The 14,751-nt window shown below is 35.7% G+C and overlaps 1 protein-coding gene across 1 annotated transcript; it reads right to left on the reverse strand.

The window, feature by feature from the left end:
- Positions 1–3,552: 3,552 nt before the first annotated feature.
- LOC113094121 (E3 ubiquitin-protein ligase pellino homolog 2) lies at positions 3,553–13,497 on the reverse strand. Its single transcript, XM_026259792.1, has 6 exons — positions 13,178–13,497; positions 8,496–8,625; positions 8,313–8,414; positions 6,882–7,079; positions 6,552–6,737; positions 3,553–5,150 (listed from the first exon to the last, which is right to left on the reverse strand). The coding sequence occupies exons 1-6, from the start codon at positions 13,249–13,251 to the stop codon at positions 4,563–4,565; spliced, it is 1,278 nt and encodes a 425-aa protein (XP_026115577.1). The 5' UTR covers positions 13,252–13,497; the 3' UTR covers positions 3,553–4,562.
- Between the last annotated feature and the right edge of the window lie 1,254 nt (positions 13,498–14,751).

The following is a 14,751-nucleotide window of genomic DNA, read 5'->3' on the forward strand; positions in this document are numbered from 1 at the left end:
TATTCAGTGGGTCAAACACAAGGTGCAGCATCTTCACATCTCATTCCAAAGGAACATAAACGACAACGATCCGACAGGTTTTCACGCCATCCAGTGTGGGACTACATCACACAGAAGTCCTGCGAGCGAACACGACCGATCCCGTCTGCGCTTCACTCAACACAACAATCCTAACCCTGCTAGCCACGCGTGTAAACTTGGACTAGTGTAAACCTGAGCTGAGAATGAGTGGAACAGCATTCACACGAGCTCGTTTGGAAGACGCAGAGACACAGAGAGGGATTTTCTGCTACAGAACGCCGCGGATCCGTTTCTCAGAGAACTACAGTAGTCAACGTTTGAAGAGGAGCGAGACCTTTCCTCAAGGTTGTCCTGAAACCTAAATGCGGTCTGGTCTTAGGACAGCCTTGATGAACTTTTCAGATCCTCCTCTGTAGTTTGAGGGAAGCAGCGATTCCAGAGGAAAGCAACAGATCACCCAAAGATGAAAACATCACTGTTATGTAACGACGCACCGTGCATCGATTCAAAGCGGTTTCTCTGAATGCATCTCTGAGGAGATCTTTCGAAAAGCTTAGATGGTGTTTTCTTGTCTTTTAGCCTCTGTATAATGTATTTGTAGTGTTCAGAACCGATGATAATCAAGGAAACGCTCTCGCTGCTGTTCTGTAAGCGCCCCCTGCTGGCAGAGACTGAACTTGTGTTTCTGTTTCCTTTCCTTTAGATGTTTCATATAACATAGCTTGACAACACCAAACTCAGACTGCTCTGTTTTTGCTTCAGATGTCAGAATCATAGTCTAATCTAGATTAAACACTGCTCATGCTGCACGCATCCAGCTTCTGTTTGTAAAATACAGTGGCTGCCTCTCATTTTAAAGGGAAAGAGCACATATATATGGACATATTTATTTATTTTTAACTTCAATTTTGTTTTGTTATTTGACATATTTCAGTTTCAAAAAGAAATGTGCAGCGTTTTGTCCAAGCCATAATAAAATGGGATTTTTTTAAATGATAATTTGTCTTAAATCTCATTATTATGAATTGTATGAACGCAACCTTCACGCAGCTCTTTTCTATGCGCTGACAATTAAAATCAGTGGCATTTTAGTGTTAATGACGTTATACCTGGTGCAATGCACCAATGCAGCATTTTTAACATGAATATGATCTGTGGCGGAGATTCAGTGCATAGTGACTTTATATCATTATAAATAGAGTGCATATGGATTAGTGTCTGTGCATGTAAAAGAGCTGCATCACAAATGGTCCTTTATGTTTTTAGTTCATTTTTAGGTGATCTGTTGCAGAGATTTGAGAATGCAAGAAACTTGCTCCTGCAACGAAGCCTTGTTTCAAACAGCAATCTCACGATGTCAAGGAAAAGCGACTATTTAGAACGAGCGAAAAGTAATCCAGACGGCTTATAGTCGCTTGATCAGCCTGTTAAAATACACGGTCATAAACTGAGGTCTCTTCTACAGCTTGTGAGGTAAAGTAGAGCTATTCTGTCTCTAAACCCTGCGATACGAAGCTTTGTCAAGTGCTTAGCTTATAATGCTCAGAGATGCACAGTGCGAGGTGTGCAGGCAAACGTGGAACAATATAGCCATATTCCTGTCCGCTAACGCTTTATATCTAACCTTCATCAATAAACATTTCAACACTGCACTTTTAATTAAAGCTACTTCACCCAAAAATGTAAATGTGCTGAAAATTCACCATCTGAGATCAGGATGAGTTTGTTTCCTCATCAGAAATGCAGCACTGCATCAGTGTCTCATCAATGGATGCTCTGCAGTGAATGGGTGCCGTCAGAATGAGAGTGTATTACAAATGCATTATTGTCTTCTCCAGATGTTCACTGATGGACTGGAGTGCTGTGGATTATTGGGATGTTTTTATCAGACTCTCATTCTGACGGCACCCATTCACTTTAGTGCATCCATTGATGAGACACTGATGCAATGCTACATTTCTGATGAGGAAACAAACTCATCCTAGTCTATGGGGAACACATTTTCATTTTGTGGTGAAACATTCCTTTAAAAGTTGTGACAGCTAACTGCAACAATGTTTCTACAGCGCGCTAATTTGCATAACGGATCATTAGACAGTTTCTGAACGTATAAGCGCATCATGACGTGTTGTTTCATGATGAAAGTCATTATAAAGCGCTAACCTTTCAGAAGCAAAACAATCAGAGGTTTTCCAGGAGTGCAGTGAAGTTCAGCGCAAAACAATCGCAATTAAAATCAGCGTTTGAAATCATCGTTAGCACCAGAGAGATCGGAGACATTCATCACACGGATCCAGCGCTCACTGCACAAACTCATGCTAGATATTTATACCTTGTTTTCTAGTAGAAATATTCTTAAATGAAGATGCACGTAAAATGATTTAAGATATCAAGAATATCAAAACTTTGTTCGTTGTTGCTTAAAACAAACAAAAATATCTGCTAGTGGTGTAAGAAGAACATCTTAATTCAAAACTTAATTTGCAGATATTTGGTTTGTTTTAAGCAAAAATGAACACTGTTTCAGTATTTTACAGGAAATAAGACTATCTTGAATCATTTTACTTGTCCGGTAAATTCATCTTGATTTAAGAACTTCTAGAAAACAAAATAAAACGACTGTGAGAGAATGATTTTGTGCAGTGCTTGTGGTCAAGCTCTCCTGGACTCAAATCATATCATGTACAGAAAATAATATATATTCATATATATATATATAGATATAGAGCTATATATAATCTATATACTGCTATATGTGAAACACTTGTATATAAAACAATCTGACCTCAAGTCAAAAGTTTAGTAACACAGTCATGTAGAAAAATATGACATCTTGACCATTTCAAACCACTACGGCATACACTGCAGCTACAACTGTCATTAATGCTAAAACAAGAAGAAGAAGAAGAAGAAGAAGAAGAAGAAGAAGAGGAACAGAACTAAACACACGGCCAGGACGAGCTAAAGGAAGAGGAGCACACGGCTGGAACCGCTTCCTCCTCATCCTCCAGGGTTTATTGCTGAACGCAAGGGTTGTGATGTACTGAGAGAGCGCTGCAGGCCACAGAGGAGCGAAAGCAGTCAGGAATCTCCAATCTACTTCACTTCAGACGAGCTCGGGGCTGTGTTACAAACTAATGCTGTCGCAAACTGCAATAGCATTTGTCGGCCAAATGCATTCATTCCTGATAAACACTGGACGCTTTGTAGCACACTTATGATTCGGTTTGATTTTATGTCTCTTCTGCTCACCAGTGCTGCATTTATTTGATCAAAACTACAGTAAAAATAGTGAAATATTATTCTAATGTAAACATCTGTTTTCTGTGTGAATCTGTGTTAAAGTGTAATGTATTTCTGTGATGCTCCGCTGTATTTCCAGCATCATTCCTCCAGTCTTCAGTGTCACATGATCTTCAGAAATCAGAATAATATGATCATTTACTGCTCGAGAAACATTTCTGATTATTATCAGTGCTGAAAGCTGTTAATATTTTTGTGTAAATTATGATACATTTTATTTTTTAGGATTCACAGATGAATAGAAAGTTCAAAAGAACAGCATTTATTTAAAATATAAATCTTTTATAACATTATAAACGTTTTTAGTGACACTTTTGAGCAATTTAATGCATCCTTGATTAATAAAAGTGTTAACGAACAGTTAAAATGCAAGCTAGATGTTATTTTATATTATAAGAAAAAGAGGCTATAAACTACAACTATTAATAAAAAGGTGTAAAAAATATATTTCTTCAACATATAAAAGTAATTATAATAATAATGATACTTTAAAAAAAATGTGTATTTTAAATAACTAAAAAATACAATAGAACTCCTGTAATATTCCACTGTAAATGTAAAAAATAATATTTCAGAAAATGAATATACTAAAAATAATTATTTGAGATTTTAACTGTAAAACTATAATACTATTACAGTTTGGTTTCAAACATTGAAATATTTCTTCATGTGAGTTTGAGTTACACGAGTAAATGATGACAGAATGATTATTTCTGGCTAAACGATCACATCAGCTAAGTTCGTTATTCATCGACATTACTTTAACTCATTAAGCTGGCACTTAAACATATACCGTATTTTCCAGACTATAAGTCACACTTTTTTTCATAGTTTGGCTGCGACTTATAGTCAGGTGTGATTTATTTATCAAAATTAATTTGACATGAACCGAGAAAACATTACCGTCTCCAGCCGCCAGAGGGCGCTCTATGCTGCTCAGTTCTCCTGTAGTCTACACTGAACACATAGAGCGCCCTCTGGTGGCTGGAGACGGTAATGTTTTATTTTGGTTTTTGGCTCTAAATATATGTGACTTACTTAGGTTTATACGATTTATAATCCAAAAAATATGGTAAATGATGTGACTTAAAAGCAGCATATTATTTATAACCTTTTTTGACGCGCATGGAGGAATTTATTCAGTACATTATATAAACAACACTGATTTGACTCGAAAGCAGCATGTTTCTAACACAGCCCCTCGTGAGACTCCTTTCGGCCCTCGTTCGGCCCCCTCATCAATCGATGGGGCCCTGGAAGATGAGGCGTGTGACCCCGGGGCCGGCGGCCAGCGGGGCCGAGCAGAAGGGGCAGGTGGGTCTGAAGGCGTGTGTCCCGTGAGGCAGCGGCGTGACGGCCCAGTACCGAGCCGTGTTCTCCGAGCACACGTGACCGCAGGGAACGAAGGCATGAGTCGGGGCCCCGGCGTCCGTGTAGAAGCCCGGCTCTGCCCCCAGCCACAGCGGGACGTACGGCCCCAGACTCCGGCAGAGCGGACACTCACGGCGGCCCCCGGGGCCCTCGCTGCGCTCGCGGTGACCCTCGGGTCGCTGGCCCCAGTCGTGTCGGCCGTGCACGTGTCCGCAGGAGAGATAGGCCCAGGGCTGGCGCTCCTCCAGACTGTGGCTCCGCGGGAGACTGGGGAAGGCCAGCGTGCTCAGACCCACGGGACACTGCGGCCGCGCCGCGTTCAGCTCCAGACGCAGAGCATCCAGGTGCCGCAGGGTCGGGGCCTTCAGCAGACCGTCAGCCGTCCGCCAGAGCAGCGTCGCCCCGCACAGATCCACCAGAGACCCGTCCTGAAGAGCACTGCTCTCACCCTGAGCCTGCAACACACAGCCATCAGCACAACATCAGCACAACATCAACACAACATTAGAACAACATCAGCACAACATCAGCACAACATTAGAACAACATTAGAACAACATTAGAACAACATCAGCACAACATCAGCTCACACCTGCTGGTCACTTACAGCAGATCACATCACTGGAAATAATACAATAACAAACATGAAAATAAAATAAAAATAATAATAAATAAAACTATGATACATAAATAGAACATTATTAAAAACAAAAAATAATAAACAATATAATAATAAATAATAAAATAAATTACATCAATATTGCTATAAAAACATAATAAATAATACAACAATAAATTAATAAACATAAATAAATAACTAAATACAAAAACAAAAATACAAAAGAACTATAAAACTGAATATTTAAAGGGCTGCACAATTTGTCCAAATCTTTCTGATTATTTACATCAGTATTGGTATGAAATCATAATAAAAAATACAATAATAATAAGAAAAAAAAGTCACTAAATAACTACACTATCAGAGACTAAAATACAATACAAATAATTATAAATAACACAATAAATAAAATAAATAGAAAATTATTAAAATAATAAATAAAACAATAAAAATAGAAAATAGATAGAAAATTGTTAAATACAAAAAAAGGTAGAAACAAAAAACATAATACATAAAAGTATCTAAATAAGATATTATAAAATATTTTATATATATTTATATTTGTTCTGATTATTTACATCAATGCTTAAAGTTTTTTTTATTGTTCTATTAATTAAATAACTTTTAAATGAACGTTGTAAACTTTTAAATGTTAATATTAATTCATGTTTATCAGAAAAAGTTACATTCTGTTACATAGTTACATTTTCTCCCATAATAATCATGCAGCGTTCATTTAAACAACTTATTTCTCAGCTCAAACGGTGGATATAAACAGGAACTAATCATCAGAATAGATCCGATCTGAATGAGGCTTTCACAGATCTGCATCCTTCAGAAAGCTCTCTCTGCACATTAGGAGAGCGGAAGTGTTTGTGTGGCTCTCAGAGTAATGAAGTGCAGCAGTGATTGTGAGTGTTATTAGCTCAACACATCATTACACTGCATTACAACATCTGTGCTTCCAAACACGTTACTCAACACACACTCGCTCTGTAAAAGCTTATGGTTGTTGTGTGTTTGTAGAGCGGAGAAGAGTATTACTTGTACGTTTTTATAGAAGTTTCTTGTTAGAAATAATTGTTAAATATTATTTCAATTTCAAATAACATGTTTCTATCTTACTATAATTTAAAATGTAATTTATTTTGCATCTTGATTTGAATGTTAGGAATGTTATCCTAGAACAAGATGAGAGTTGTCTGCAGTGTGAGGCTGGATCTGTTCTGGTGTTTACCAGCTGTCCTCGGATGGGTCCGGACCGGGTCTCTCGGAGAGCGTACACGTCTCCACACACAGAGATCTCTCTCCACAGACCCTGCTTGGGCTCTTCTGGGAAACCCACAGGATGCATCACCAGGACGCCGTTGGTGGTCAGTCCGTCCATGTGACCGTCCGGATTCTTCCACTTCGTTGCTTTCTCCTGCGTGACAGATGCATGGGTTAGGAAAGTGCATGAAGTGATTCCCCCAATGCTTTCCGCTTGGAATTGAGTGTCAAAACAGAACAGGTTTAACAAATGAAAGCAAGATTAGACTATGAGGGCTATCCCTGCTGTGATGCTGACCCCGAGGAAGATGTTCTTGGAGGAGTCGAAGCCGGCGGCGTAGATGCGGGCCGTGTAGGGAGGGTTTCGGTCGCAGACGATCCTGCAGGCGAAGCGTGAGATGGTGCTGGGCGCAGAGGACGAGTCTTCGCTCTCCTGGGACGCTCCCGGTGTGTCCGTCACCACGAAGTCTATTGGGCTCTCGGTGGAGCGACCGATCTGCAGAGGATCAATCACATCTCATCTTTATACTCGGGACTGCTCAGTTTGACCCGTGAGTCAGTGTAACCCTAAGCAGTCCCTCTGTTTAAACATTTGATTACTTCTCTAAATTTCATTTGATTTAAACTATTATTCTTTTTTGTTTCAAACATGTAAAGCAGGCAGAGTTGACCTTAAAGTACTCAACACTGATTACTGTCAAAACCCTTCATCGCTTGAATTAAGATTATAATCATTTAATTTTGAAGCACAGCCACCATAAAATGAGACGTTAGCAGCTCTTTTTACTTTGAGATCGTTCTGAGGTTAAATACAGATTTCATAATAACAAGAAATAGTTTGATAGCTGTGGTACTGTTTTTGAAAGAGAGTCTTTTATCTTTATGACAGGAAACACTGGCACCTAACAATGCCTTGTAAAAAACATTTAGTGTATAAAGCATATACAGAAACATTAACAATCCATTATGTGGCAGCATGCAGCATCAATAATAATAATAAATAATTTTAAAAACTAAAACAATTATAAACTTTACAAACTAATAAAATACCATTTAATTAAAATATTCACAATTGTTTGTTAAATATAAAAATATTTGTTAAATGCAATGTTAAAAATCATGTTCTCAGTAGTATTTTTTTCCAGAATTATTATACATTATTATTTATAGACATATTTGATGTATATAATTTTATAGTTTTTGCAACAATTTATTTTTATTGTTTTTATTTTTTTCCATATAATATTTTGTATTTTATTTTATTTCAGCTTTATTTCAATTAGCAAAGACGTTTTCGATGTCAAATCTCGCCCTGAATCTGAAACTAATTAACATTTTATTTTCATGGGAAATATTATCATTAACTAAAACAATTTTTTTAACTTAATGTTTACTAAAACAATGTTTTAATCTGTAGGAATTGTTAAGGTCATTGCACACTGGGTCCAACATTTTCGTCCGAAATTTCCGCACGTTAAAAAAATAAATAAAAACTCCCATTGTGTCCATTTAAGAGACAATTAGAATTTACACCAATTTAAAAATAAATCTAAACCGGGCCCATGTTCTTCCTCCGAGGCTCACGAAAGCAGTATCATCGTCATACTTTACAATATGATTGTTAACTCACACAAGAATTTGGATATGATATAAACAATAGCGGTGATAGAACACATCCCTGGGGAACTCCAACCGAAGTGATTATTTTATATGAAAACTTTTATTGGACCTGGAACATGTCGGTGTCGTTATCATGGCAGTACTCCACCACCACGGTCTGGTTCCTGGAGAGGGTGAAGGAGATGCTGTGCTGCCCCCTGCTGTTCACCGCCTGCAACGAGAGGTCAGACGCAGCGTCACTTTCCCACAATGCACCGCGTGCAATGCACTAAAGCATGAAGGAAGCATGCACCTTGCTGTCGTGTGGGTTGCTGAGGATGTGGACGGCGCTGGGCTTGACGCCGTTGGCTTTGGCTCTTCTGTAAAGAGCGAAGCGGCTCCTCTTGCGACCGCGGTCTCCTCCGGGAAGAGAGCCATTATACCTGAAAACAGCAGCACAGACGCTAAACACTGGAGAACCACACTGTACAGCGTTATAGCATAGAATGAGTAAACATACAGCACAATATAGATATCTGATACCTTTGAAAAATGGTTCAACAGAACATCTGTAATTGTAATTGTGATTAGAAATTAGATTAATTGTGCAGCCCTAATTTAATGATCAGTAAATGAACTGCTTCACAAATGAAAGGTGTTTCCTCCCACTTGATTATTTTCCCTTTTTTAATGTGGACTCAAATCAAAATATCACACGATTGATTCATTTATCAAATCTGAACCTGTGTTAATCGCATTTGAACTAAAGATACACTAATATTATTTTAAAAATAATAATAATTCTGATTCTGATCGACTGAGATGGTTTGCACAGGTTTGTGTTTACCAAGAAAAACTAAAGAATTCTACAAAAATAACATATTTGTTAACTGAAATAAAGCTGAAAGGTTATGCTTTTATGAAAAATTTATTTTGTTGACGTGTACCGTATATATAAATACAAACACATGCATGTATATATTTAAGAAAAATATTTTTACATTTATATATAAAATGTATTTTTATATGATAGAATTTTTTCTTATATGAATATAAATATACATGCATGTGTGTCTATTTATAGATACATAATAAACATATTTATATTATGTGAACAAAATTAGTATTTTATGGATGCAATTCATTGTTTGACAGCACAAATAAAAATATAAAATTAAAATGCAAACTTAAAATGTAAAGGTAATACTTGAATTCAAAGTTAAAAACTACAATAGTATATTAATAATATTAACATTCCACTGTTCTAGATTTATTCAGTGAATTTATAGTAAGTCGCCAAACTTCATATCTCACAATGTCTATCAAATATCTCTTAGTTCTTCATGAAAACAAGTGCAAGAAAACAAGATTGAATTTACTGTATTATATGTACATGTGCATCTATATTTTACATTTTACATATATTTACATATTTTATTTATATTTAAACATAATTGTATGGTGCCACCAATAATAATTTTGCTATATTTTTATATTTAGCACATTTACACATATATTTTTCCATTTGTATTTTTATTGTCATTATTCATGGTGCAACCAAACAAAAACTTATTTTGCTTTATTTTATGTACATGAGCATGCATATTTTATATTTTACGTATTTATATATATTTTTTCATTTATATTTTTATTTTCATTCTTCATGGTGCAAACAAAAAATATTTTATTGTATTTTATGTACATGAGCATGCATTATTTATATTTTACATATTTATATATAGTTTTTCATTTATATTTTCAACATTCATGGTGCAACAAAAAAAAAGTATTTTGCGGTATTATTGCCTTTTGTGTTTTTTACTAAATCCCAGTCATTTAAACTTCTATTATGATGTTTTATGGTTTTGCCACATTGATGGCACAGAGAACAGCAGCATCTCTTTTCATGATCTATAGAGGACAAGTGAATGGCAGATTGCTCAATTATGATTGAATAAAGAGTCGTCATGAACAGATTCACTCTATAATAAATCAGCAGACATTCACTCCAGATTGTGAGACAAGTGCAGAACGAACCCAGACCAAACCCTCAGACGCCGAGGAGCCAGATTAAAACTAGAAGCGCTGGAAACTCCAGAGATCTGAGGATATCGAGAGGAAATCGCATGCATGTGACGTCCATAATAAGTCCAGGAGACGGCGCGCCGGAGAAAGACGCTTTTGTTCACAAGCGCTCACAGCTGCGCTTGCACTGACGCTTGTTTACAGAAACCCAGAGCTTTAGTGCATTTTATATCACACCATTTCTGCTGTTAAACCAGCCAGAGCATCCAGAGGAGCGAGTGCTGCAAACAACACACAGCGGTCAGAGTGCCACTTCAGCACTGCACACACACACACACACAATAAAATATTAAAACACCTCTTCTTCCTCTATATAGTGCCCTTCTGAGCTGACAGTGTGTTTCTTTTGAGATGCACCAATGAATGTGTTCATTTTGAGCCACGATGCAAATAAGGGATGGATGATATTTGATTGTGCCGATATACCGATATTTTTTAATATCGGTATTTTTCAACTTACTTTTGCAGACACCGATATATTTCCTTTTGTTTTAAACAACACAAAGGAAATAAAAACTAAACGATAGTTTTTAACAAAAACGTATTTTGTTAGAATTAAATAAACAATAATGACGTTCTTTTATCATGAGAGTACATTGAAAACTTTGAAAATAATTATATATCGACTATAAATCAGTCACTTTTTTTTCAGACGGATTCAGTGGTAAACTTCACGTTTTATTTAAAGGTTTAACATTTGTAGAAGGTTTAAAGACAACAGTTGTAAACATTCTGAAAATCTTTAGAGCTCATAATCGGTTTGAAAAAATAAATAAATATTTCACTCCAGCACTGAATACAGATGCATGCTGTAGCAAAAACAACTAATGATATTTTAAAGACTGTTTCACTGCAAACTGCTCTCAAGTGGCATTATTCATTCATATTAATACAAAAGCAGAGCATAAGAACAACTACATCCATCATGCAGGCAGCCGTATGAAGCGTTCCTCGCTCAGCTCTGGTTTTAGAGCAGGAGAATGCAGATCTCGTTGTAATTACATGTTTAGTAGCATGTTGATGGCACATGATTTGAGCGTGTGCAGTTCCTGCCGCTGCAGAAGCACTTCCTGATATGACACAGACACATGTGGGTGGAAACATTTCACGCTCTCATTTCCTGCGCTCCGCTTAATAACACACTCACATTATATCAGAAGGAGTGGTGAATGTGGGATATATGGCCATCGCTCAGCCGACACCGGCTCCTGATTGGCTGATTCATCAACCCAAATACAACATTTCCTGATCCAGCTTTCTAACAAAGCTGACATTGTTCTTCACTCTTAAAAGGGATTTTCACAGCAATGCCCTTTTTGGTTCCTGCTTTCAGTGAAAAGTTCCAAAATGAGCCGTGGAACAAATAAATCAAGATCCTTTATTTGTGAGACTGAACTATGAATATTTTTGATTAATTCATTTTGTGCTTCGGATAAAAGCATCTCCGAAATGCATTAGTGCAACCAATCTGGGATTATCTGCTTATCTTCCAGAATCTACATTTGAAAGAGACATGATTTTTGCTCTGATATTGTTATCAAATTTGACGATTTGTCACATTGAAGTAAATGTGAAATGTAAAAAGTAGAAAGAAAAGTAAAATGTACTTCTTTTATTTACAACATCAACAAAAAAATGTTATATAGTGTAATTTTATATTTTCTTTTTATTATTGTTATTATATTTTTGTCAGGTTCATTGAAAGCATTCAGTGATACAAGTATTTTCAAATGCATTCAATTTAATTTTTATTTTTTCTTGATTAACTTTATTAATTAAACATGACATTTTACGACATTTTACAAAAAACATCAGAAATTGCCGGTTAATTACAAATTACAAAGAAACCGCATGTAACACACTGAATAAAATACGATAGTAGATAAACGTGAAATGGTGTTTTCTTGTAAAATGTAAGCTACTTCATCTTTACTATATTGATTGAATGTGACATTTTTAATCAGAAATTGCTTGTAAATTTAACAAATAATTACATAGAAACTGTAAGTATAAATACACTGAATCCAATTTATTTTTGTTCTTTTTTTAAATACAAAAATTAAGAAAATGTTAGGATATGTAAATGCAATTTAACAATTATTGTGTAAAATAAGCGTTCATTTTCTATCATTAAAATGTTTTCATATAAATACTGGCCATATTATTTGACATAATAATAGTAATAATGTAAATGTTATGTAAATATGCCATGCTAAAGATAAGATTTTATGCATTTACAATTATTGGACATGTTTGGTATTCATTATCGTTGAATATCGTTAAGCCTTTTTAATAAATACAGCGTAAAAAACCTTTCAATATCCTACACGTCTTGTTTTCTATCATTAAATATATTTTCATTTATATATATATATATATCGGTTGACTACAAGTTCTAGTTAATAACCTTATTTAACATTATAATATTAATAATGTAAATGTGCCATAATAAAGCTTAGATGTTCTGTGCATGCGCTTTTTATTTTTAAATTCATGTTTGGTTTTCATTATTGCTGAATAGTGTTAATTAAATGTTAGTGCAATTTTTAGAAATAGTGGATAAAAACAGCATTCAATGCAGTAAACGTCTTGTTTTCTATCATTAACTATATTTTAATTTAAATATCGGTGGACTACTAGTACTAGTTAATAACTTTATTGACTGGTTCACTCCCACTGGCCTCCTTCCTGGACACTAATGCACTGGTTAACCACCACCACGATGACTAATGGAGATGCTACTGATGTTAATAACAATAAACAAATCATTTATAGCCTAGTGTTTAATGTAAATGTGATGAAAATGTGCTTTAAACCGATAATCGGCATTCTAGGTCAAATCAGATGCCGATTAATTCATTCATTCAGGACTCGGTGGTCGTGAATCCGTAGTAAACGCGAACCACTCACCCGAGAATCACCAGTTCTCCGTATTTCACCGGATCTTTGGAGCGGTCGTGGTCGTGTCTGTTCGGTTGCAACATGGGACCGGCGCTCCGTTACTCCGGTCCGCGGATCGAGCCTGGAATCCGCGCAAGCCTCTCAAACACACACCGAGCGCTGGTTTAGACGGGAAACGCGCGTTAATCTCCGCACAGCGGCTGCCGCGAGCGCATGGCTCTTCCGTGACTCGTAAACCGTGAAAATCCGGACCGAATCAGTTCATCTGCTCTAGAACTGAGCGAGCGGCGGCGGATCAAAGAGGGGCTCGCGGCGGAGTGGACCGTACCATCAGCGCGGCGGGGGACACGCGCAATAACACCTCTTTCATTCGACTTTCTTTCCGCGTCCAAGATGACTGTAGAATATTGATTTTGTGACATATGTCCGACTTCCGTTTTAATCTGAATGTCTTGAAGGATTAAAGTGAAGTTAATGTTTTATTCACGAATCTGTGTATGCCACGCTCCCCCTCCTTTGCGTTGCGCTCAGTCACGTGTCCCGGATTGCCTTTGAGCATTACGTCAGTGTAAAATAGTGTAAAACTGATGCTGAAGTCGAACATAATTGAATATGGATCATAGAGCAGACGCTAAACATAGCTTTAGAAGTGATGGAAGTGATCTAATGAAATATTTGAGTATATGGGATTGGATCACAGAAAAAGAAAAAATGCTACTAATAGGCTACTAATGTAGTAAAAATTCAAGTTAAAGAAGAAATATTCTAAAACCTTTTTTTCATTTCATAAAATAAAATTTAATTTGAGTGTTTTAATCATGTAAACTTGGTTCACTTGCTTTGTATAAAACACACAAAAAATATTCTGCGTGGTTTTATTTTCAAGAATAAAGTGTCACATGCTACTGTAAATAATATGCTTTTTTTAATCTAAAAAATAAACTCAAATTAACTTGTTTTTTCCTAGTTTTAATGAAGTTACCACTAGTGTTATTTTAGTATATTAAAGAGTTTTTATTAATATTTTAAATCAGTTTTTATTTTTATATTTTATAGACGTATTTTATATTTTAGTTTTTGTTTATATATATATATATATATATATATATATATATATATATATATATATATATATATATATATATATATATATAATTATTATATATATTTTTTCAGTTTATGTTAATTTAATTTCAAGGAATAATATTTTTTTAGTTACCACACTTTTAATCCAGTCTTATCATTAATATAAAACATCAAGTGGTTCTAATTACATTTTAAGTATTAATAACTGAATATGATTAGTTACAGAACTGAGGCTGTGGGAAAAACCCAGAGGACCTCGTGCTTATAATTACATATACATCACTTTATTTTGTATGCTTAGTCAAAGCATGAGAACTTAACTTACTGAAATAGATTAAGAATTAATAAATGTTTGAGTTCTTTTGGCTGCTGATGTTTTTGCTGGTAGCTGTGTTTATAGTCACTGATTCATATTTCCTTAGAAAGATAACATCCTGACTGTGAGTGTTTAATACCTCTAAATCATTATTCATGCATGTGAATAAACACTGACAGGT

The sequence above is a fragment of the Carassius auratus genome, unplaced genomic scaffold, assembly GCF_003368295.1.
Source record: "Carassius auratus strain Wakin unplaced genomic scaffold, ASM336829v1 scaf_tig00215261, whole genome shotgun sequence".
NCBI lineage: Eukaryota > Metazoa > Chordata > Actinopteri > Cypriniformes > Cyprinidae > Carassius > Carassius auratus.